This window comes from Vulpes vulpes, chromosome 16 (assembly GCF_048418805.1).
Source record: "Vulpes vulpes isolate BD-2025 chromosome 16, VulVul3, whole genome shotgun sequence".
NCBI lineage: Eukaryota > Metazoa > Chordata > Mammalia > Carnivora > Canidae > Vulpes > Vulpes vulpes.
Window position 1 is genome coordinate 39,981,529 of NC_132795.1, and position 22,557 is coordinate 40,004,085.

The following is a 22,557-nucleotide window of genomic DNA, read 5'->3' on the forward strand; positions in this document are numbered from 1 at the left end:
ACCTCATTTTTTCGGGCGTTGTTTTTTTTCTTCCCCCCCCTTTCTTATTCAAGGATGAAAAGAGGTCCCTTTTAAAAATGCACTCCACCTTTTTTTTTTTTAATAAAAAAAAAAACAACGGACTGTGGTCATTACAGTGCTCACATAACTCAGAAACAGCCCAAGCAATAAAATTAGGACTTGGCAGAGAGGGAGTTCCTAGGGAAGAGGTTAAAGCTAGGTAAAGCGCAGGGAGAGGTGGCCACTTGGCGCAGTTTTGGGGGGCAGGGGAGCGGCGGGGTTCTCGCGGGGGGCGACCCGTCTGCCCTGCGTTGGAGCGCCAGCCCGGAGTCGGGGAGACTTTGCGTCGCCTCTAGGGTTTCCCGGGCGGCGGCGGGGGAGGGCGGGCAGGAGGGACCGGGACCAACAAACCTCACCGAAAGGAGCCGGCGCGCTCCGTGTGCATGTGTGCACATTGTTTGCACGTGTGCATGTCTGCGAAGGTGCGTGCGTAGCTGCGTGCAAGCGCGCGTGTGCTTATGCATGCGTGCGGCTGTGCGAGTGTGGACCGGAGTTGCACGGCTGGGTCGTGCGGTGTGATGAGGGCTCTCTCGCGGGCCGAGCACGGCTGGCTGCCGGGGGCCGGTTGCTACGGCTCCCCGGGACCGCGACCTCCGCCGCTCCCCGCAGTGTGGAGGAGCAGGTAAAGGCCAAGCCCCGAAACGCGGCTCCGGGGCGGCCTCCTTGCGGTGCCTTCCTGGGACCGCCGCCCAGGGGCGACCTCGGGCAGCCGGCGGGGACCGCGGGCGGCGGCGGGCCGCCCCGGGATGCCCGGCCTGTCCCTTTAACCCCGCCGCCGGGCGGGAGCACGTGAGCGGGGCTTCGGGTGGCACCCGGGCGCCGCCGCCGCCGAGCAGTTGCATTTCGAACGCTGCCTCTGGCCCGCGGCCAGGCGCCTGGGCTCGGCGGTCCGCGGGGCCTCCCTCCTCCTCCTCCTTTCCCTCCTGCGCAGCCCCCTCCCATTTTTCCGCCCACGATTAGAGGTGGGCACTCCCTCCCCTGCACGCCAACCCCGCCGCCCCCTCCCCAAGCGCGCGCGCGCGCACACACACACACACACACACACACACACACACACTCACTCACTCATCCCGCTTGCATCCTGGGGCAGGAACTCAGAAAACTTCCAGCCCGGGCAGCGCGCGCTCGGTGCAGGACGCAGGAGCGAGCAGCCGTGCCCTCCGCCCGTGCGCCGCCGCCGCCGCCGCCGCCGCCCGCTCCCGCCCCCGCCCCCGAGGACGCGCGCTGCCCCCCGCGCTCCGTCCTCCGCCGCCGCGCCAGCCGCGTCCCCATCCCCATCCCGATCCCGATCCCGATCCCGATCCCGATCCCGGCAGGACCTCCCCATCCTCCTCTTGCCTTCTGACTGCTCTACGCGCTCTTTGCTTTCTCTCTCGCTCTTTCTCTTTCTTGCTCTGCGAGCGCCGAGCGCGGGGGAAGAGGAGGAGGCATTCTCTCCCCGCCTAACATTTCAAGGGACGCGATCCCCTCCAAGTCTCTTCCACTTGCAAGCCGCTTCCGAAGTTGCTACCGGTGACCGCAACTCCGGATCCCACGCCGAGAGGGGAGCCTCCCGGCTGCAGAGCCTCCTTCGCGCGCTCGCTTCCCCCTCCTCTCGCTACCTCCACCGCCACCTCCACCTCCACCTCCGCACCCACCCGCCGCCTGCAGCAGCGCCTCCTCTCCTCTCCTCCTCCTCCTCCTCCTCCTCCTCCTCCTCCTCCTCCTCCTCCTCCTCCCCTCTTCTCTCTGGCAGCCGCTGGACGTCCGGTGTGGATGGTGGCAGCGGCGGCAGCCTGAGCAGCAGCAGCCCTCGCAGCGCGCCGGCTCTCGCCCGCCCGCCTCGCCCTCCTCCTGCAGCCCTCGCGCCCGATCTCCCGAAAGGTGCGGGGCCCGCTCGGGGCGGCGGCGGCGGCGAAGCGGAGGCAGGATGAGCGCACGCGGCGAGGGCGCCGGGCAGCCGTCCACTTCAGCGCAGGGACAACCTGCCGCCCCGGCGCCGCCGAAGAGAGGACGCGGCCGCCCCAGGAAGCAGCAGCAAGTCAGTACGCGGGCGGGCCGGCGGCGGCAGCCCGGCTCGGCTCCCCGGGCGCGGGCTGCGGAGTCCTCGGCGCCGGCGCGCGGCGGAGCCCCGGGGCGCCCGCGCGGCTCGCGGCGGGGAGGCGGGGGCGGGCGGAGCGCGTCCGGCGACTTTCGCTATTGTGCACGAGACCCGGCGGCCGGGGGCGCACGACCCGGGGCTCGCCGGGCACCTCCGGAGCGCGCGGGGTCCCGCGGGGGGTGGGAGGGAGGTGCGGGCGGTGCGGGGGTGGAGGGGGCGCGGGCCGCGCGGGGCTGGGGGCGCGGGGCCGATTCTCCCGCCAAGCGGGGCGGCCGGCGGGCTGCAGACTGGCGCGCCGCCGCCGCCGCCGCCGCCCCCTTGGCGCCCTCCCCGAGCTCCCGGTGGCCCGAGACTCGCGCCCTCGCGACAAAGACCTCGTGGGCCCGCCCGGTGCCCTTCGGGCTCTTTAAACGCGGCGCGGCGGCCGCCGCGGGGTCCCCGGGAGGGCGCTGCGGGGGGCCGGGGCCCCGGCGGGACGGGACTCGCCGGCTCGGCCGGGGGCGCGGCGGCAAGCAGCGCCCGAGAGCGAGCGCACGGTAGCGGGGTCGCTGCCTCGGCCCCCCGGGGCCCCTGAGCGGGGGACGTGCGACGGGCTTCCCCGGGGCGAGCGGCTGGGGGGCTGGGAGGGGACGATCGCGGGGCGCCCGGGACCCCGCGGAGTGCACGGTTTTGTCTGTGGATGCAGCCAGTTAAGCTGCAGCGGGCGCTTGCAGAGCTGCGCGCAGCGCCCGGGCCGCGGGTTTTGTTCGCCGCGAGTTCCAAGCCTCGGCGGGCCGGGCTGCCGCGGGACTCGTCCGCGGAGAGCATTTAAACTCCGCTTCCGCGGGCTTTAAGACTTCCCCTGCGAGCCCGAGCCTTGGAGCGCTTCCTCCACGGCAAATAGGCCGATTAGAAAATAATCCTGGAGCCCCCCCCCCTCTCCGAGCTGCCCGAGCTGCCCGAGAGCAAGGTGGAGGGGGGTTGGGGGGGATCGAGCAACGTTTGCTTGGCCAGAGCGTTTTAGAAAAACTGAAAGGGTTGTACCTTTTTTGAAATCATCAAAGGAAACAAGCCAATCTGGAGGCCCCGGAGTTTTCCCGCTCTGCCCCAGCGACACTTTAAACCGCGCTGGGAGCCAGTTTTCCACCTCCCAGGAAGGCTCTGCGCCCCCCCACCCCCCACTCCCCACCCAGACCTGTTTCCCACCCGTCCCCCCCAGCCCACACTAACTCTAAATTGTCCCCCTCCTCACCTCCAAAAAAAAAAGAAAAAAAAAAGAATGCAAAAGAAATTGCAGCGGGAGCTGGAGGTGATTGGAGGTTTTACCTTGGAGTGAACGCAGAGTTCACAAAGAAAGAAAAATGTGTCTCCGGTGTGTTTGCCCCGGATGTGCCCACTGGCGCTTGGTGGTCCCAGAGAAGCTTGCAGGGAGTCTTCCTCAGGTTCTCTAAATATGAGGATGCGAATTTTCATTGAAGACTTCCATGCGTTTTAAGTTAGTTAGTCTCATTTAATCACCGAATCCGAATGAAACGTAAATTGGTGATTCACCGCATAAATATTTAAGATCTGGAATATTAATCATCGCATTCTCTTAACCACTTGAGTATTTACTACTTGGCATAGAAGTCATTTAAAGTCTTGCTAAACCTATTGATAGTTTCAATTTCTCCTTCCCAGACACTTCCATTCTGCCTCCTTCCCCGCCCCCCTCCCCTGTTAGTTTTCTCCAATCTACCCCCTTCCAGAAGAGTTTTCTCAAAAGCAGGTTTTGGAGGAAATGCTTGTTTTTATCAAAAGGCATTTAAATGTAGGCTAGAGACCATGCCTCCAACTCCAAAAGGAAGTGGAGAACTGAAGCAATTATCTAGATAATTCAAGCAAAACCTCCCACAACAGATTTATCATAATTATTTGGAAATTTTAGGGAGAACGGAGTTATTTTGAATTGAAGATCTTGGATAATTGCTCCAATACTTCACACAATGTGTTGATCGAGTCATAATTGACTTACAATGCAGATACACAGAGATGATTAAAAACTATCTTTTCAATAGGGAAGATTGTTGAAATATTTATGATGTTAGCTTCATATTTCTGTTGTTTGAAATGCTAGTACAATGAGTAGTAGCATTCCTCTAAAGTATTTATAAGTCGCCAAATGCATAACCACTCAAATTTTATACCTTTAAAATGTGTAATTCCTTCTAGAACCTGCAGCCTTGTCAGCCTTTGTTACCTTTGTGGAGTTGAAACAAGAATCTAGTTTTCAAATGCAAACTAGAATTTCCTATTGGAATCCTTGGATTAAAAGTATAGTTATCTCCTCTTTCTGTAAACTCAGTACCATCATCATTCCATGTATGCTCTTCCTGAATGTGTTCCAACAGTTCTTTTGAGCAGCACATGCAGAAAATATAACTGTAGAGTCAGGGTCCATTTCTTTCAGACACTCTTCCACAACAGCATTTTTTCCCCCCACACTTAGGAGCCAACCGGTGAGCCCTCTCCTAAGAGACCCAGGGGAAGACCCAAAGGCAGCAAAAACAAGAGTCCCTCCAAAGCAGCTCAAAAGGTGAGATTTCTCAAGCTAAGTCGTCCCCCCCTCAACTTTCTCTATGACCACAGGAACTTCCGTCCCTGTAATTTCCCATTCTAGATCCAAACCTAAGGATTTGTCCCAACTGGGTAACCCAAGACTCATTTCCTACCTCTGCTGTGTCTGAGCGAAGTAAGATTTCTAAGCAGTTGCTAGCTTAATGAAGATGCTTCCAGTGTTGTTCTTAAACAAACAATCACCAAATAATATGAAACTCAAAACCAGGGGTGGGAGGAATGGAGACAGACGCAGTTAAGATCTGGGCCAGTTGTGAAAGAGTTAAAAGTAAGTCAAAACTATAGGATTTGCTTGATGGTGATGTTTGCAATTTCCTTCAAAAATAATAAAGATTGATTTGCTTTGTGCTGATGTACATGATTATATGTAAAACCAAATCCTTCCATAAGGTTAAGTACTTTGCCAAATGATAATTAGAAGTAAATCCAATTATGGGATGCTGGAGAAGAAAAATTTCATGAATTCTACAGATTTAAATGTGATGATAAAGTATGTTGTTTGTTTACAGTAAACATGCAATATAACATAATCTTTCAAAATGCCTTTCCATCAGGTGATACAGCAGTGCTCTAAAATGGGGTGAGAAGCTTTTTAAACAAGTATTGGATTTCGTTTATTGTGTATTTTGGGGCAGGATAGAATCCAGTCCATTATAAGTTCTCGTGGTTTTATGTATAAATTTTAAAATGCAATTTGAAGCAACTTCATGTTGCTTGTATTTGAGCTAGCAAAGAGGAAATATCTCAGGGTCAAGGCATGTTCAGAGAAGCGAAGGTGAATATAAAACTCACTTCTTTTGGCTCTATAACGTAATCCAAAGAAGTTTCTGTATTTTATTTGCAGGGCTGTATATTAGTTGAAAACAGAGGTTCAAGATTGAGCAGTGAATTTTGGTAAATTTTGTGTATACCCTTTTAGTAGGCGTGAGTACATCACGTACAGTATTTGTTAGAAAGGGTTATAAGATCATCTTTGGGGACTGATGTTTTGTGTGGTTTTCTCTGTGACTGTGGGCACTAACCATGTTAGACGTGATAGTTTTCAGTGTTGTAAACTGCCATAGCAACCAGTGATACATATAAAGTTGTTTAGGGAGTAACTATGAGTTCTTGTCTGTTCTATTTTAATAATCCTGAACAGAGCTGAAGTGAAGGAGCAGATTCCTCATGTCTTTAAATACAGCTGCTTCACACAGGGAAGATTTAATTGTGACCCACATTTAATCAATAAACTTTCAAGTAGCTCTAAGTGACCTTGTCATTTAGAGCTGACTGTATATAATCTGGTATTTCTAATATGAATATTTCCCATTTGTTACATTTTTGCCTGCTTTATGAAATTAGCTGAAGGGGGCTAATTTAACAAAGGAGGTTTTAAATGTTGCACAAGTTTGTGGGGTTTACCTAACTTAATTTTACTCTAGTGAAATGGCAAAGGAATATCTTGGTAGGTAGCTAACAGACATTGAAACTCTGATGTAACTGCTCTGAAAAAATGCATCATCACAACATCTCCCAGGAAGAAATCTGTATATCTCATCATAAATAATTTATTTAAAATTTAAGACAAAAAGAAAAGAAAAATGAATCTTATCTTTCAGATTTCACTGTATTGCATTTTTTTGAATGAGTAAATTGATGCTTCCATCACCTTCTTTCTCTTCATTTTGAAAAATTTACTACTGGCTAACAAAATCTTTATTGATAAAAGGAAAACTGAGACTTGTGTCCAATTTACTACCTAAAGCAAAATAGCAAAAAAAAAAAAAAAAAAAATTGGTCTCCTCCCAAGGAAGGTTTGATTTATTTTTAGTTGCTTTAGTAATAGGCGTTTACAAGTGATTCTACTAGGCTACTCATCTTTCTGATAATTCTTCATGTAGATATGTACATTATTACAATTTCTAAAGCAGAGATAGATTTTCTTTTTCCCACAGAAATCTTTCCCTGAGATCTTTCATTCCTCCAGACAAAATTATTTCACACAATTCTGTTATAAAAGTGCCTTCTAATAAAAATGAGTAAATATATTTGCCATAACACGACTGTTACATTTCTTCAGTTTTATAGATTACGCTTCATTTGGAGAAGATAATACTTTGCAAAATAATGAATGACATTGATGAATTGTTCATGGCATGTGTAAACTTAAGGTATTTTCACTTTCAAATCAGTATTTATTAAGTTTGCTACTACTCTATGTAAACATGATTATCAAACATATTTGTTTATCAAACATATTGTATTCTGACAAAACATGGTTGTTAGGATTTTTGAGAAGCAATCTTTTTTACGAAAGATTATATTGTTCATAACATGTAAGATCAACATACCCTGCTAGACTGACCAGAGTAGATATGAGAAGTCTCCTATGATTAATAAATTGGATATTCTCGTGCAAACTGAGACTCATCCAGATGAAAAATATAAAACAAAACTGGTAAGTATATAGGAGAACAGAGCTCTAAAATTAGAAGAGATGCAGTGGACACTGGAATCCTGATGATATTGTGTGTTTAAAATTTCTTGCTCCTTGGAGTTTCTTTGCTTACAGAGTTTGTGTTTGGACTCAGTAACTGGCCTTGGGGCATTTGAAAACAAAAATGCTTGTTGGAAAATTAGCAATGTGAAACTTGACAATGCACGCTGCATGTTGCAAGACCAAGTGGAGGACTAGTGAATTAGCAATCACTTTAATTTCAGGCCATAGTCAATATAAAATTGACTTGTGTAATATATAAAACAAACATTTATGGAAGCACAATTTGTTGTGCTTGGAACTTTTGGAGGAGAAAGGTAATGGTTCTTCAATCTGCTTATATTCCAATAATATAATCCAACAGATTCCCACGGATGACCATTATGTGGCGATTCTAATCATTGCTGAGAAACCCAATCTCTGAGTGCTCAAAATCTGTCCCTGAACCAACTTCATATTGCAATCTTAATAGAAAAAAAAAAAAACAGAAGTTACTATTTTCCTGAATAAATAATTTGTGTGTGTGTGTGCATGTGTATATGCATGTGTGCCTATGTCTTGACCTTTTAATTTATGTTTTAGATTGAGATATACCTATGACCAGTGGTCTCTCAATTTCATTTTTGTTTTGCTTTGTTTTCCTCTCATGTTTGTGCTGGTTGGAAATACTTTGTATTTTTGCATTCTGCCCGTTTAGAGAAGAGAAAGATGTAATCTCCTGGTTGTGTGGCTTTATAATCATGAGAGAATCCTGGAAGGGCTGTCACTCATACTCCACTTTATGTATAAGGTCACAAGTCCAGTTCAGCTGTAAGCCTCAAGCTAATTCTTATTCAGGTACTTTCAAGGAAAGAAAAAAAAAAAACACCTCTTTTTTTCTGAGATTGAATTAAATTTTAATAGAAGGAAATTGCATATAAAAGGATCTCAGGTGTAAGATGGCCCTACTTCATAGGGTCATAGATTTGCTTGAACTTCCTTTTGACTTTAGGTGTAATGACCAGAGCTAGAGAGCAAGGTGCAGAACAAAAATACCGTGTAGGTAAAGTATGTGTACTTCAAGTAATCTCTTCAGGTGAATATTTAATCTGCATCTTCCATTTGCTTGTACAAAAAAGGCCTGGTATTGATTGGACACTATAAAGGCAGATTTGTGCTTTTTTCTAATTGCATTCTTAGAAACGTGGTTGATTTTTTTTTCATAAATGATGACTAATGCCAAGCACAGGTATTTTATGATAAGAAAATGTAGGTTTTATTCATCATTTCAGAAATGTTAGAGCGTAGATGCTGAGTGAGGATAAGATTTTTTTTTTTTTCCAGAATATAATAGGCCCAACTGAAAGAGTAACCAGAGGCATCATTATTAGGTAAGTCAGGGAAAGATGAGCATTGCAGTTACCATACAGTTCCAGCCTATGGTTTTAGTATTATTTCCTTTGATTCCTGTGTGTTTGAATGGCAGGCAATTTCCACTGGGATTCAGGGCACTATCTGAGCATTCACATGTATCCAGACAGATGGAGTTAAGGAAAACCTAAGTGTTATCTCCATTATCTTGATCTTTTATGCTGATTTACCTGAATAATTGACTTTTCTTTTTCTTCCCCACTTCACTTTGCCACGGAGGACCAAGCCTTGAATGCGTGCATCAGTAAATTCTATCTGGTAATGCCTTTGAATCATCATAGATTATGATCCAAATATGGATGATTCAAAAGTGTTTGAATTCTTTTATGAAGTAACTTTATATCAAGGGACCCCTAGTTGGATTTTTCTGGAAGCTGTCATTCTTCTGAACTTACCATCCAGAGCTCCTCATTGCTTTGACTGACCCAGCCACACTGGCTCATTTTTATCTCAAAGTCCCAACTAATCATTCTGCAAAGGAGATAGAGCATCCCCAATTGGGATTATGTTGTGTTTCAGTTCTTTCTTTAGAATGGGTGGAGACTGAAGAGCATTTTATGTCACTTAAGTCAGACCTCTCTTGTCAGCTCACCCTCTGCAGTTTTCAGAGCTCACCTTGGAACCCCCTTGGCACAGTGAATCTCACTCTCCTAGACTCTGAAACTCTCAGTTACGAATTTTTGTTCTTCTCCTCAGGAGAAAAAGATTGAAAAGTGATGATGTTTTAGGCTCCTGCTTTGTTCTCCTCTGTTCTCTGTTGTTTTTAAGACACTGGACAGTTTTGAATGGCATCTTCTGATCGATTTAGAGAGGAATGGTGCAGTCACTTTATTTTCTCCAGGGTGACATAGGGGGCAGTTTGCTGAGAAGATAACCCCTGTGAACTCTTGTATCGGAGCTATTGTTTTTTTTCTGATTCCAAAAAAAAAGTAGAGTGATGGTTTAAAGGAGGAGAATCTTAAACTTTGAAAATAGCTCTTCCTGTCATTGGCCTTGGCTTTGGTTTAGTGTTTGTATAGGTGAAGACAGGCATGTGTAAATAATGACATGAGAGTCGACAATAAAGGGCTTCCTTGGGTAAAATGAGCATGAACTACAGTGGACGATAGGATTTGCTTATATTTCCTATTGTAAAATATGCAGTGATGGCAACCCCTTTTAAAGACTAAAAATGATTGTACTTGAAATTTGGAAATCCACAGAACTGGATTGTCAGAAAGGTAAAGAGAAATCCTCAGTACTTAGTCTAATTGCTCAGTCCAGTTGATTTTTGACTCCCATGCACATTGATTTGCACTGTTTATATATTTAAACGAACAACTGGAAGAAATAAAATGTGGCTTTCTGGACTTGGGTGGCTTGCTCCATATGCTCTGAGCTCTGCAGACCTTAGTCTACAAATGTATATGCCAAGGTACATGAAAACAAAACAAGTGACTATGCCCAAATGTTTTTATAGCCTTTTTTTTAGGTTATTATTATTATGATTATTTTTGATCTGTGTGCGGAGGCGCTGATTGATTTGGGGTGAGAGAGTTTGTGCTTTCAAGCGTTATCACAGTACATATAAAATGTGATGAGAGCATTTAAAGTAACAAAATTTAATAGCTATCCAAATTTGACCCAAAAGTCAGCATTGGATAATTCTCCTGGTTTCCATTCTCAGCAATTGTCCATGTCCTTACAGGAGGCTTAGAAATGTTTTACTTTCAACGACTCATTTGATTTTCACCCTAGAAGTTTTTCTTTTCTTTCTTTTTTTTTTTTCTTTTTTAAATTTGCCCATGGCTCTTTTATTTTATATGAAATCTTTCCCAGAAGAACAGACCCTTTATTGGCCTTGAAATCACATTGGGCCTCAGTTTCACTGCTTGTGAATGTGGGCAGTTGGCTTAATCTCACATTTTGTGAAACGGGGCAAGTAATAGCTGTCCTATATAAAATATGGAGGGAGAAAAAAAAATTAGGTTTGAGCACCTACCATGTGCTGGAGCTTTTGTCCGGCACTTTACATAAATATTAGCTCCTTCATCCTCTGATGTAGATAGATAGAATGGTCTTCATTTCACCAGTGAGAAAACTGATCCCAAGATGTAAACTGTGACATATCTAACGTTCACCTCTAGAAAACGGTGGCACCTGGGCCTGAATTCAGATCTCACTCTAAAGCTTCTGATCTTTCTACTACTATGTGCTGTCGGATATGTTGTAAAATGCATATACATTTTTACAATAAGTCCTCTTATTGTGACAGCGTAGTTTATGTTATCTCCAGGAATGTCAAATGCAGGTTAGAAGTCAGGTGTCAGGAAACCCTTTGGAGAGAAGTTCTCTACAAGCTTATAAAGAGATTGGAAATGGGTACTTCCTGCAGCCAATACCCCCAGACTTCTGGCCCCCAGAACCCACAGGGCCATGTCTTGGAGGTCAGAACACATCCAGTTTTCTTATTTGTTCAATGAAGGGTCTAGATGAATTGCTTTCTGAAGTTCCTGCCAAGCTACAGAATTCTGATGGCAAGAGGGAAATAAGACACACGTGCTGTAAACACCAGTGTTTCTCTCTTTCCTTCCTTCTTCATCCAATAAATGTGTGAGCACATCTTACGTACCAGGCCCTGATGTAAGCACTGTTTCCAAGCTTAAGAGTTCTATTTGTTAGGTGGATTTCCTTTTTCAATTAATTTTTCTTTTTAATGTGGAGTACATCTGAGAGCCTGGGGTACCAGACTTCTTAGAAAAAAAGGGGAAAAAATTACATTTCCCACTTAACATTCTTCCCAACCCTCGTGAACTTGCTTCTAAGCATATCATAAAACTACATATACAGTTCTGAATCGAAACTTTTTTTTAAAAAGAGGCAAAAATATGAAAAGCAAGGAATAAATAACACTTCTAACAAGATATGTGGTAGTTGCAAATATTCGTATAATCATGTGTCCATAGTCTGAAATTTCAGTTCTTACAAATGCACAATTCCCAGCCTCTTTCCCCCACCCCTCACCCTGCCACCCCCATAAGCTGTAAATACTTAGAACAAGTTACTGTCTCAATTTTACACGGGTTTGTAGTATAGAACGACATTCCACTCTGGTGAAGGAAAACCAAATATATAACTCCACAGTATTGTATATGTTGATGTATTAAAAACAAAACAAGCCTCTGAAATGTTTTGTTTGTCTTCTATTGAAAAATAATATTCCGAAGAGCATTAAACACAAGGGGAAAAAAAAGTTAAAGCCAGTGTTTTCCTCTGTGTAAAAACCCTGGATCTCTGCTGGTTTACAAACTAAAATCCTAACTTGTTTTGCAGCCTTTGTGAAGTTTGATCAGAATGATTAAATAATGTGGGTTTTAAAGAACAATGAAAACCTCCCAGATCGACGCCACACAGCACAGCTAATGTGTTTCTTGTAGATGTGGACTCAGAAGAGGGTTTCAGTTTACATGTCACACTGGCCTGAAGACCAAGGAGCAAGTTTGCTTTTAACAAGTCCAAGTGATAATTGTGATATTTTGCCCTTTAGTTAATGGTGCGAATTTTATTTTTGAATAGGCTTTTTGTGAGTGCGATGCTCGTTTTCAAGTCCTCTTATTTGCAGGGCTTTCTCTCCCTCTGAGAGATTTGCTTTCTCTGACTTGGAAATGCAGTGAAACCCTTTTAGAAAACAACCTCCTCTTCAGCAGATTTTAGATACGCCCAGAGCACACCTGAAACAGGACAACTGTGCGGAGAGAGCCTGGTGTGGCTCTGCTGGCCTCCAGGGTCGATAGCCTCCTCCTCTTAAACCCACCCACCATCCCTGTGCCCACTAAGGGACTTCTATCTTCCACATTTGTGTCATGTACTACTGGATAAACCGTGCAGTCTCCCCGTTGATCCCAAAGATTAAATCAGACACTGCCTCTGTATTGGGGAATTTTGTACTCCTGGAACTCCCTATGTACTAGCCAGGGGGTCTCTTGAAAACGTCATCCTAAAGGTGACAGATGGGTGTGTAGTGGAATATTTGCATTGACTGACCCTTCTTTGAGATTGGACTAACTTGAAGGAAAACCTTCCCTTGAAGACTTCCATCTTGTTGGGAGTCAAGGAACTTGTAGCCAGCACCTCCTGTAGGGTGGGCCCTTGGCTCCTCCCGGGAGGCGCTATCTCCTTTTCACACATGAAACCGGATTAAGGTTTTCAGGGACCTGCCCAGAGTCAGAGCAGGGGTTTGAATCGAAGCTTTCCAAAGTAGAGTCTGTGTTCCTGTGAAGACAACTCCCTCTTGGGGAGACAACACTCAGGAGGCGGCTTGTGGTTCCCTGGGCACCCCTGGCTTTCCTTAACCTCATGCACGCCCTTATAGCTCAAGGGAGGACAGTGCCACTAACCCCTGACAGTAAGTGATTCTTTTGTGGAGTCATTCACCGTGCCCAAAGCTGACGGTTACACTGACTTCCTAAAAGCTACCCAGTTTCCTTCTATTGGGGGACTGAGCTGAGTCAGCGACCAATTTTAGTTGACTCAAATATCTCTATAAGGTAGCGCATGTATGTAGGCTAAGGGGTGGGGGGTACTATTCTTAGGAGGGGAGGAACCCAGTCTTTAGAGGCCAACAGAACTGGGTTAAAAAAAAAAAAAAGAACTGGGTTCAAATCCCAGGTGAGCCATTTATCGCCTTTGGGTGTGCCTTTCCTCAACTATGTAAGACTCAGTCGCTCATCTGCAAAATGAGAGAAATAATAATACCTACCTTATAAGGTTGTTGTAAAGATTAAAGATTAACACATGTGCTCAAGAAATGTGACCTAACAGTATTAAAGTTATACAGATTTTTGGTGAATTCCTAGGACCCGTTGGAGAGTAATGCCAGGTCAAGGAGGTACTATTTGTGAGAAATCTTGTGGCTTATTTTGTGTCTATCTATCTATCTATCTACTATCTATCTATCTATCTATCTATCTATCTATCTATCTATCATCTATCTACCTATCATCTATTTCCATCTATTTTTATAAGACAGATTGAAGAGAGAAAGTCTACTTGGCAGTGTAGACAGTCATAACAGGTAATTTTAGTATCACTGTACCAAGTACCTATTGGCTGCTAGCTTAGGTAACAAAAGCAAAATGCAAAACAAGTTATCCTGGCTCAGGTTACTTGTATTTTTGTGTTTATGTAGCCTTGGGACGATTCTCATATATGCAAGAGCACGTACTATTCTTTACCCTGAAAAGTGTAAACATATGTTTTTATAGAAGGATGTGTGTCTTGTGTGTGTATGTGTGTTTTGGTGTATTTGGGGAGTGGAGTAAGGTCCGTAAACATAGGGAAATTACTTTATAGATTATGTTAAAATTTGATTCAAAGGGCAAAAACCAACTTTGATACCAGAGAAATCTTCTATGAAACAAAACAAACGCTCAAGGTGGTTAAAAATATATTCATGTCATGCTTGTGTTGAGTGGGAGCTTCTTGATAGTAATATACATTTTTATTAATCATTATCTTTGGCACCCCTAGTTTTCACCACAGGGACAAACATTGATGATTTCTGCTAACTTTTTTTTCCCCTCTGCTTTCAATGAACTGATTGACATGTGATGGTTTTGGGCAAGGCCTAGGAAGTTAACTATGCAGAAGTGTGCAAACGTTTGGTTTTTTGAAATAGAAGCCTGTGTATTCTTACTTACTTTTGACTTCCATTTCATTAGCAATGTGGGTAAAAGCGCTTTGTACGTTGTAAAACAGCATAACAATATTAATTTTCGTAACTTTAGTTGTGAGGTGGAAAGAAAATCATTTAAAAGACCTTCCTTTGCTAAAACTATGATTATGGGTAAGTGGGTGTATTTTTTAAAATTGTGGCTAGAACTAAAAGCAAAATGGCTTATCAAAAGGATTTTCATGCATTTCAGAGGAGAGCATTCCAGGGGAGTGTTTGAGGGTGAGAGATGGGTAGATATCTCTGTGCTTCATGTAATGAAAAACCTGGAAGGAGGATCTACTCAAACATGGAGAAGATGAGCCTTCGTGGAGAAGGGGATTGTTAAAGCAATCTCGATACCTTGTCGTAGACCAGGACACTCCCACTTGGCATGTGTCCCTTGGTGCAGCACTTAATCAATAATGTCAGGTAGGAAACAATATGACTTCCTTTTTCATTTTGCAGAAAGCAGAAGCCACTGGAGAAAAACGGCCAAGAGGCAGACCTAGGAAATGGGTGAGTAATCAGAAGTAATTCCTGGGCTCTCTCTCTCTCTCTTTCTCTCTCTCTTTCTTTTTTGTGGTGACAATTTTCTGTATTTTAAGTGAAAATTACTTTTATTTGATCAATCACATGTATTTTGGACTTCTGGTTCAATGAGTCCTTGAAAGGGTTAAGGCAAGGAATGATTTATCACCGCCCTTTTGCCATTAGGCTCCAGGAGTTTACTCACAATGCTTTTCTTTCCTGGGAGTGACTCCTCTTTCTATCTCTTATCAACATGAAAAGAGTCTCCACTCTTCCTTCAAGCAGGGATAACAATGAGATGACTTGTTCAGTGGGTTAGTGACTAAGGTTAAAGGGTATTATGAAACCTTGGAAGTTGATTACAAATGGTGATAAAACGCAGATGAAATGTGTATGAGATAACTTTGTAACATTTTCTTTCTTTTCTTCTTCTTCTTCTCCTTTTTTTTCTGTTGTTTTTGTTTTGTCTCCTTCATGGCTTTGCTTTGGACACATCTCATTTTCAAGGTGGCTTGTGTTTTCCTTTTTATACTGGCTTTTTAGGAAACCAGGTTTTAAGTTTCCAGATGTGTTTGCTCCCCTTAGTGGGTCATTCCTGCGTACTGACGTTAGCCGGAATAGTGGCTTCTTGGCTTCTACGCAAGTGCTCTTGATACCACAGGCACACACTGTGGCTCCTTGAGGCCAGAAAGCCAGTGATCACTGAAGAGCTTCGTTAATTTTTCCACTTCCAACTTTGCTCCCGTTGCTGCTACATGTACACTTATGTTCTTCTGATCTTTCTTTCCCACTGATGGAGGAGCAAAGTCTTAAAAGTGAGTAAGGCCATTTCTCGAGAAAGATAAAGGCTTCCTCTACACGAGGTATCATCCACAATGGGATCTTTGGCTCTCCTTTTCGCTCTCCCCCATTTATTCTGTATGCTTAATCTTTTTTGAAGTGTCTTTGCTACTCTGCTGGATTATATATTCCTGTTGGTATGCCATTCCTTTCTCTAGAATTCGACATCGCTTTCTATTTATACTGTGGTATTGCCTTTCATTTAATTTATTCATCTTGTATTTTTTTTTCCTCTGCTCAACATGTGTTGGGATTAAATTTCTTAGCACAAGGAAATGGAGATGATCTTTAGATTAAAAACACCTCAGCATTGCAGTGTAACCTTAAAGTAGGAGCACTTCATTCAACCTTCTGGTCAATACGTGGGTTCTCTCCAAACCTCCCCACCAGGTGGTCATCATCTGGACTGATTGAGTTCCTTAGTGTTAGGGAACTCACTACCTCTTAAGGCTGCCTGGTCTTCCTTGGAAAGCTCTGAGCATCAGAAAATCCATCTATCTGCTTTCCTGTACCTTCTGCTCACTGTCCCTCGGCCTCCTTCCTGGGAGTATTCAGAGTAATTGTTTTCACTTTTTACTCATGATAGTCTTTCAAATATTTGAAGACGATTAACACATATCATTTGTTGTCTTTTGTAGTCTGGATGTCTTCAGTCCTTTCTCTTTTTTTCTCCCGAAAGGAACATTCTTGTTATTCTCTTCTGAGGATGTTTGTTTTTTAATCTTTTGAAATATGTCACCCAGATCTGAGTATCATGTGGGCTCTGCAATTGATGGGTTTATCACCTTTCTTGTTGTACAAATGGTTCCAGTTATCTCTGAGTGATTGATCAACCACCCCAAAACTTAATACTGTTTAAAGAAAAAAAACCATTTTTATTATGCTCATGGATTCTTTGGGTCAAGAATATGGACAGAGCACAGCAGAAAGGCTTGTCCCTGCTTCTGGTTGTCTGGGGGCTTCAGTGAGGGGACTCAAGCAGCTGGAAATGATTCTAGTACTAGGAGTCTACAGTCTGTAGGCTTCTCCACTCATGGACCTGGAGCTTTTGCAAGATGGGCTGGAAGTCTGGATGCATCGGGGAGTGTCCACTGGAGTACCCCCTGCCCCTCGTGGCCTTTCCAGTTTGTGGTCTCAGGGTGGATAGTTAGCCTTCTGACATACACTCAAGGCTCCCAGAGTGTTCTGGCAAGTGAAGATAAAGCTGCTTAAGTCAAAAAGTGCCGCCTGCATTCTACGCTAGTGAACATGCTGTTGACTAAGTTGGCATTGGTATGCGTGTCAGATCCAGGTCTACCAAGGTCTAAGCATCAGAACTTTGAGAGGACAGCCTATCCCCCTGAGCTAACCATTCAGAAAGACCTGTATAAACTTTCTAAAATGCAACGTAATAGAAAATGGTAAGTTCTTTGCAGTCATGAGATTAATGTTGCTAAAATGAAATAAATCGTAAGCAAAGACAATGAGAGTAAATGGGCACAACAGCTTCCATCAAGAGAGGCCTTTCTTTGGTCCCCCAGCTTCATTGAGAGATAACTGACATATCACATTGCGTAGCCCGAGGGAATACAAACCCTTGGTTTGGTACTTATGCATTCCAAGATGATTACTGTGGCAACATTTGTTAAGCCCCCATCACCTCACATCATTACCATTTCTTTTTGTGTGTGTGGTGAGACCATTTGAGATCTCTCTTAACAAACTTTCAAGCATTACACACTGTTGTTAACTATAATAAGCATGTTGGATCCCCAGACTTTATAACTGAGAGCTTGTGTCCTTTGACCAACATTTCCTTACTTCCCCCACCCTCCACTCCTGGCAACCACCATTCCACTCTCTGTTTCTGTAAGTTTAGGGGTTTTTTAGATTCCACCTATAAGTGATATCATACAGTATTTGTTTTTCTCTGTCTAACTTATTTCCCTTAGTGTGATGCCCTCAAGTTCCGTCCAAGCCAGTGGTGGCATTTTCTTCTTTCTTGGTTGAGCAATACCATCCAATATTCTTTCTCACGGTTGAGCGATATGACACACACACAGACCACATCTTCTTAAACACTCATCTGTAGGTGGACACTAAGATTGTTTCCATGGCTTGCCTCTTAGCTGGTCTTTCTACCTTTTATCTGTTCTACCTTTAGGGTACCCTATAATGTTCACTAGTCACATCTGTAGATTATAGTCATGTCACTGCTCTTAGAAACTCTCTGTGGCTGCACAGCTAACACTGAATTAATTACACACTGCCCTAGCTCTTTAAGGTCCCCACAGTTCACACTCACCTATCTTTATGGGTTTATTTCCCACCACTCATCTTTACACAGCCCATGTTTCAGCCAAGGACCTATGTGTTGTTGTTTGTTTTTTCCTATGGTTCTTACTTGTTTAAGGGAGATATGGATTCCAGGCATTGGATCATTTTGCTGAATAAGAATCCCGTGTGAGGCATCCACCATAAGAACTTGCTTTCTGGGACTAACTGGGTCATCCTCATTGACTATCGTGATTTCTAATTTTTACTGGCTGTGAGAATGGAAAATATTGTGTAGTCAATGTTACAACTCCCTGATTTGGTCTCCAAAGAAAAGTTGTTCTACTTAGTAGAGGAAATAAAAGGAAATTGTGTATTTTTTCTAGACAGTGCGTTTCCTCTTTGCTTGTATATATTCTGTTGGGTAAGTCTGCAGCCAGTCACAGCGAGGCATTCAGTACAGTGGCATTCTTTGCTGGAAAGCCCGTGCTAAGGAAATAAATTATTGCATTTTCCATAGGAAATGGGCTTGTACTTCATCGTAAGTTCAATTCTTTCCAATGTTGTCGTTCACCGATTTCTTTGTATTAGAGATATATTTTTGAACTGACTAGATTTACTAGGTATGTGGCCTAAAAGCCAAATTTCTCCCCCTTTATTCTTCTGAGCTGTTTCATTTTTAAAGTTCTTTTCACTTTTAAAAAGATGTCTTATAAATCTTAGTGTCATGTAACAGACCTGGAAAAAAATCTCTACTGTGTAACTGTCTCATCTGATGTGACTGGAACCAGCAGTTGGTAGGTTACTCAAGAGTTGATTAACCAAAAGTACATATGTAGATGTGGGGGAGAAACTTGCATCAGTCTTGCTTTGGTGAGAGAATGGACCATCGGCTAATCCAGTGAGTATATTAACTGGATTTTGATTAAAAGCACTTACTTCTGTTGTTTCCTTTATTCTCCTTTTAAACATATTTTGGGTGGAGGAGGCTAGAGGTGTAAAGGAAGGAGAAAGAAGTGGGACCTAAACTTTCTCCTTAGAGTTTTATAGGTGGGAGCTCAAGATCTGGATTCAGATGACTTGGGTTCAAATTCTGGCCCATTGATTGAATAACTGTTGAATCTTGTGCCAATTACATTTCCAGTTTCCTCATCTCTAAAAAGATAGTAAGAGAGGCACATTTTTCACAGTTGTTAGAGACATACATTTCTCATACAGAGAAGTATCATGCATGTGGGACGCCTGGGTAGCTCAGCCTTCGGCTCAGGTTGTGATCCCTGGGTCCTGGGATGGAGTCCCGCATCGGGCTCCCTTGGGGAGTCTGCTTCTTCCTCTGCCTATGTGTGTGTCTCTCCTAAATAAATAAATAAAATCTTAAAAAAAAGAAGATCATGCATACAAAGGGCTTAATAAAAGGCACAGCCCGTGCAAACGTTCAATAAATGTTAGGTACTATGATGAATTCCACTGTACATTTTCATGTAGTTACTACCGACCGCCTAAACCCTACTTACTTATCCAGTAGTCACACACATGGAGGGAGGTCACAGTCATGCATCAAACTGCCCAAGAACCCTTGTGGTATCATGTCTTTAACGTACTTGTGCTCAATATCATCAAGTTTAAGAACTGCTGATAAATAATACTAAGGTACATTTGAAATCTATTTTCAGTTAAGGAGGAAATTTTACATAGCAGCTTATAAGCCTTTCTTCTAATTGTAGAGATTTGGTGTCATGCGTTGTCCATCAGTTTGAAAAGTATGATTCCTCGTGTGTGTCTCTAAATGCACATACAGAGATGTGCTGGTTTCTTGGAACCTCCATAGAATCCAATTAGTCAGTCCTGCTAGTTGAAACAAGGCATTTAGTATTTGCCTTTCTCAGTTTTTGCCTAGGAAGGGAGCTCATCATGTAACAGACGTAGTGATGGAAAATAGTTGGAAAAAGGTCTAGACAATGGAGTGAAGGCTCCAGAAGATGTGAACCTGGAGGACAAAAGGCTCCATCCAGGTGTTACTTAGGGAAGCACCTAGTGCTTCTGGAGGAAAAGAAGCAAAGACATAATAATAATAAAGAATAAAGCAGTGGGAACAAAGATGTTTGTCGGGGTTTTGTTTTCAGAATATCTTTATGAGAAAAGAAATTGGCAACAGAAGAAGGGAAGTATACCCCCAATATGAATTAATGGTTTGTAAAGAGAGAAAAAAAACCCCTCTGGAGATACTGAGATTGACCTAGAAACTGAACCAACGACTAGTTGCTGAAGCTTAACTTCTGATTGGTCACTAATGAAGCCCCGCTGGGTTGTTTTTTTTGGGGGGGGGGACAGGGATTGCTCATTCTCTTTATTTGGTAATGGGTTGTGTGCAGTACCCAGATTTAAAAATTTTTAAATATGCATTTCCATCTTTTTTGAGGAGGCAGTTGTCTTTTAAGAGCTTGTGATGCACAGGAAAGTGATGTAATTTCAGCTGTTGGTCAGACATGTGAGCATTCTAGATAGGCAACAAAGGCTTTTTGTTTTTTCAAGTTTGAAGAAATCTAGAAACTTAAGTGATGATATGAAGATCAAGTACAGGAAATTAAATCAGCATAAAACCTATTACGAACTAGACTGATTAAAACTCTTTGGATTTCTTCTAAAGATCCCAAGCATTAATGCATTGAGGAACCTGGAAATCTGATGTTGAAGCTCAAACATTAGGTTTTCATTTCCATTACTTTTCCCCTCCAGATGTTTGTTCCTTTTTTTTTTTTAAACTTTTAGCCATTTGTAATTTAACACTTGCTTTGTTTAAACTGAAGTAGAACTTTGATGTTTAGAAAGAAATATCCAATAATGCATATTGCAGATAATTGTAACTTTTTATGGGAGTCGGAGGGGAAGAAATGACTTTGATATAACATCAAGAACTGCTAATGGAGTGTGTGGAGGCAAAACCATTTTCCCTTAGAAACTTGTAGTAATAACATGCACTAAAAAGTGGAGGTGTTCCCCCTGAAAGCACATGGTTCTTTGATATGTGCTCCGTAATTTAAATATGCGTCTTCCAATGCATGTAATGTATTTAAAATTGGTAAGCCGTGTTTTCTGAAATGGTCTCCTTTGCCATATTTTCTGATAAAAATGGAGTGCTTTGCAAAACTCTAGTAGAATTCTGTGGGAGAAAAGTGACTTAAGCTTTATTTTCTCTTTTAATTGCTTACTGCAAAATTTGCTAAAATGACTCTTTAAAAAATGCAAGATTAAATATAAAAGTACTAAGAAATAAATCACGCTCTGAAGGCAAGAATTGGATTTGATCGTTAATACTTTGATTCAAGATGGACCTCCTTTTTTGAGTATTGAAATGCTATTCTTAATTATTCTGTTAAATGACGTCTTTCAAAAAAGAGGTTGATCACCTGCCCTCTTTTGTCCTTCGGTTCAGTTGGGCAAGGCTAACCTCCTCCATCAGATCCTGACTGTTCAGGCCCAGACAGTCATTGGCCCCCAGGTCTACCGCTCAGGTGATGCCACCACACAAAAACCATGTGGTCTTATCAAACATAATCAAGGAAGAACATATTTTTGTCCTACTTGTGATTGAGGGACAAATTAAAGACAGGAGATAGTTCAGATAAATGTCCTGTTTCTCTACACAAAATAATCAGCTCAATAAAATCCTGTCTAAGGCAGTTATCCCAATTCCACTGTAAGCAAGTGTCAGGTGTTATGGAATTCACAGAATATGAAATTATATGACAGTAAAGGTATTTAATGGGATCAAGTCCTGCATCGGGGTCTCCGCAGAGAGCCTTGCTTCTCCCTCTGCCTATGTCTCTGCCTTTCTGTGTCTCTCCTGAATAAATAAATAAAATCTTATTTAAAAAAGGGGGGGGTATTTAAGACTTTATCCATACCACCATGTATGCATATTTACCTATGCCTCCCCAAAATTGAGTGCTTACGGATGGCAGTATATATTTCTAAAATATTAGAAATTCTCACGATGTATATAAATAAAATCAATATGTTATATATGTCTCTGTGTGTGTGCATGTGTGCATACATTTTTTTACTAGTCAGCATGGGTGAAACTAGTCCACACTTCAAGAAAACATGTTTGTTCTGTTTTTAACGGTGGTATCTGCCTTCAAGATTTTTTTTTTTAATCCAGGGCTTCCTTAGTCTAAACTCTTAATATTTGACACAACTATTTAACCACTTTGGGCAGAATTTCAATTTGATGGGATTTAATCAAGCCTACTGTCTCTACTTTGGGCTGAAATAAGGACTTCTGTGTTTTGATGAGCTGAATACCTTTGGGCAGGTTGCTTGGTTTACCCCTGCTTTTTCTCCTGTTTAAGTGCATGACAGGAACATTCTATCTGTAACTAATGGCTTTCTAGCATTTAGGGTTGTAAAACACAAGAACCTTTATTGCTGCAGCCAACTCTGTTACCCAGGGACTGATTATTGAGTTTGTAGATGATCCAGCCTCCTGTCTCCTTTGCTTTATTTTTCTTGCACCCCCTGCTGCCTGCCCTTTGGCCATTTCACTACTCATTTCACTACTCATTAGCACCTCCACCAGATGGGGGGCAGGGCCAGAAAGGGGGTCAGCGCCGGTAAAAG

General features: G+C 43.3%; 1 protein-coding gene across 1 annotated transcript in view; it reads left to right on the forward strand.

The window, feature by feature from the left end:
- Positions 1 to 1,806: 1,806 nt before the first annotated feature.
- HMGA2 (high mobility group AT-hook 2) overlaps positions 1,807 to 22,557 on the forward strand; it is a 143,438-nt gene continuing 122,687 nt past the window's right edge. Inside the window, exons 1-3 of the mRNA XM_072743104.1 lie at positions 1,807 to 2,080; positions 4,608 to 4,694; positions 14,782 to 14,832. Coding sequence (XP_072599205.1) covers positions 1,970 to 2,080; positions 4,608 to 4,694; positions 14,782 to 14,832 — 249 coding nt within the window. The 5' untranslated portion in view covers positions 1,807 to 1,969. The remainder of the gene's footprint in view (positions 2,081 to 4,607; positions 4,695 to 14,781; positions 14,833 to 22,557) is intronic.